At 60.2% G+C, this 2,769-nt stretch overlaps 2 protein-coding genes across 2 annotated transcripts in view; one reads left to right on the top strand and one right to left on the bottom strand.

Annotated features, from left to right (window-relative positions):
- Window positions 1-38: 38 nt before the first annotated feature.
- On the top strand, window positions 39-1,284 carry VDAG_04113 (uncharacterized protein; the record flags this gene model as incomplete). The annotated part of the gene is made up of 2 exons (XM_009650560.1): window positions 39-575; window positions 634-1,284. 2 exons carry the CDS (start codon window positions 39-41, stop codon window positions 1,282-1,284), a joined length of 1,188 nt encoding a protein of 395 aa, XP_009648855.1.
- A 1,103-nt stretch (window positions 1,285-2,387) lies between these two features.
- The window catches only part of VDAG_04112 (uncharacterized protein), a gene marked incomplete at both ends in the record, with an annotated part of 1,497 nt that continues 1,115 nt past the window's right edge, over window positions 2,388-2,769 (bottom strand). The window contains one exon of the mRNA XM_009650559.1: window positions 2,388-2,728. Coding sequence (XP_009648854.1) covers window positions 2,388-2,728 — 341 coding nt within the window. The remainder of the gene's footprint in view (window positions 2,729-2,769) is intronic.

Here is a 2,769-nt window from a genome sequence, read left to right as displayed (position 1 = left end):
ACTCGATCGACAGATTCCTACTCGACGAATTCCCTCCGATGGCACCCCCTGCAGGCTTCGCGATAGTCGTCGAAGATGCCTGGACAACCGTCACCGCGGCGTTAGCGACCCTCGCATCACCGTCCTCTGTCGTCGCCTCCCTCGCATCAGTCGCTACCGCAACCACGGCGACACCGACACCGACATCAACAACACCCGCCGACGCCGCCGCCGCCGTGGCCGTGGCCGCCCTCGTCAAGCCCTCCGAGGGCGACTGCGAGCTCCTCGGCAACTTTGCCCTCCTCGTGCAGCTGGCCCTCGGTGGCCTGGCCCTGCTCGTCCTCGTGTACAAGCGCTGGAAGGAGCGCCCGCAGCGGCCCGTCAAGATTTGGTTCTTTGACGTGTCCAAGCAGGTGTTTGGCTCGGTCCTCGTCCACATTGCCAACGTCTTCATGTCCATGCTGACGTCGGGCCGGTTCAACGTCCAGGTCGAGCCGGCTTCGGCCGCGACGGTGGCGGGACGCATGCTCGCGAGCCGGGCCGATGACTACACGCCGAACCCGTGCTCTTTCTACCTCCTGAACCTCGCCATTGACGTAGGTCTCCCTCGGGCGTTGTTTTTCTGCTGTGTATGTGTCACTGACATTTGTGTAGACCACCGTCGGAATTCCCATCCTCATCGGCCTCCTCAAGGTCTTCACACTCGGCCTCTCCTACACCCCCCTCGGCAAGCCCGCCGAGTCGATCCAGTCTGGCAACTACGGCAGCCCGCCCAACGCCTGGTGGTGGCTCAAACAGTCTCTCATCTACTTCTGCGGCCTCTTCGGCATGAAGGTCGTCGTCCTGCTCATCTTCCTCGTCTTCCCTTGGATCTCCCGCGTCGGCGACTGGGCCCTGCGCTGGACCGAGGGCAACGAGCAGCTTCAGATCTTCTTCGTCATGATGTTCTTCCCCCTCATCATGAACGCTATGCAGTACTACATTATCGACTCGTTCATCAAGAAGGCCGTCGGCGGCGACCACGAGCGCGTGCCCGAGGAGGACCCCGAATGGGCCTCGGCCAACGCGGCCGCAAGCCCCTACGATGACCGCTCCGGCCTCTTCGACAGCGATGACGAGCAGGACCAGGACTCGGACGCCACGGCCAAGGTGCGGCAGAGCAGCAAGCAGCTGCTGAAGCAGGACGAGCCGCAAGAGTACGACCCCGACCTCGACGGCGATGCCCAGACGATTGTCGGTAGCAGCGCAAGTCGTCGGCACGAGCCGCGGGTCAAGGTGTCGCGGGATCTCTATCCCAGGGAGTAATTGGCGCCTTTTCTCTCTCTCCCTCTCTCTCTCTCTCTCTCTCTCTTTCTCTTTTGTGCATCATATCTGTTTTCTTTGTTTGACGGAACTGTTTTATTCTTCACACAGGACGGCTGCTGTGCCAACGGGCTGGAGTCTGGCTTTACTTGCATAACTGTACTGGCGCAACGGCGGGGGCACAAAGGGGTCTCTCTCTCCCATTATACACGCACAGATTCTTGGTCGCCATGGACATGGCGGCGTCACAGCCTTCAATTGACGTCATCGCTCTTGACTGTTTGTGCCTTGTTTATCCGTGTATCCCTTTCACATGCTGAGACTGAGTGCCTCGACCTGGCAAGGCTTGGCTGCCGTTACCTCCTGTCAAGCCGCATCGCGTTGACGCCCGGCCATCAGACGTCTCTCGACCCTTGGCGTTTCACGCACAGCGTACACCCTAGAACCCCGTCGGCCCCAGCCGAGTCCCCCCCGAACAAGGGCATCGCACATCATCAACCTGACACTGCGCATTCATCTCCACTCCCTCGGATTCGCATGCGTCAACACAGACAGGCTTCTATTGCACCAGCTCACGAGCGTCGGCACGACATTCACGCACAGCACGGTCGAGCAAAGGCAAGAACGAAGCGTCATCTTGTCAATTCCAGCCGAGGCCCAAATCTCCCATGTGCCCACAGACAGAAATCCAGGAAACCATAGGAGGACAGCGGATCTATGCTTGGACGAATGGAGATTGTACATATCTGAAGCGGTCATCACTGGGACACAACGACTGACACCTCTCCCTCCCTCCCTCGGTCGTTTGACCAAGACGTAGACATGGAAAATGACGAGAAGACAAGAAAATGAGAACAGATAAAAAAACGCCACGAGCGCCTTTTCGCCCAGACCGCATGATAGTGTGTGTGTTCCAGAAGCACGTACAGTCCCAGCCTGACACCAATGCAGGAAACCCAGTTCATAAGAACAACAAGAAGAAGACGAGAACCACAAAGAAAACGCCGAGTCATATGCCGCAAATGGTGTAGACAGTTCGGAGCGGAAATCAAAAGGCCAGCTCGGAGGACAGAACCGCTTGAACCTAAAAAAGCAACATGTCCGCTTTACACGCCGCTCCATCCCTGCTGCGCGGGCTGGTACGCCCTGAAGCCCGGGTAGGCAATCTCGGAGCCGCTGCTCTTGGGCGGCCGCTGGTCATGCTGCTGCTGGTGGTGCTGGTCGTCGTCGTAGCCGTAGCTCTGCTGCTGCTGCTGCTGGGGCCGGCCACCGTAGCCGCCGCCGCTGCCGCCAAAGTCGAAGCCTTGCTGGTGCGCGGGTGACGAAGGGCCGGCGAGCGGCCGGCTCGCATCCGAGTACTGCCTGTCCTGGGAATACTGCGGGCGGGCGTAGCCGCTGTCGGACTGGGGCCCAGGGGAGCGGCGGACGCCGGCAGTGCAGGAGACGGCTGCGTGCGGAGCGGGCCGAGGTTCGGCTCTGCGACGGGCT

The sequence above is a fragment of the Verticillium dahliae genome, genomic scaffold (assembly GCF_000150675.1).
Source record: "Verticillium dahliae VdLs.17 supercont1.7 genomic scaffold, whole genome shotgun sequence".
NCBI lineage: Eukaryota > Fungi > Ascomycota > Sordariomycetes > Glomerellales > Plectosphaerellaceae > Verticillium > Verticillium dahliae.
Note: the sequence above shows the minus strand (reverse complement) of the source record. Positions and strands in the feature narration are given on the sequence as shown.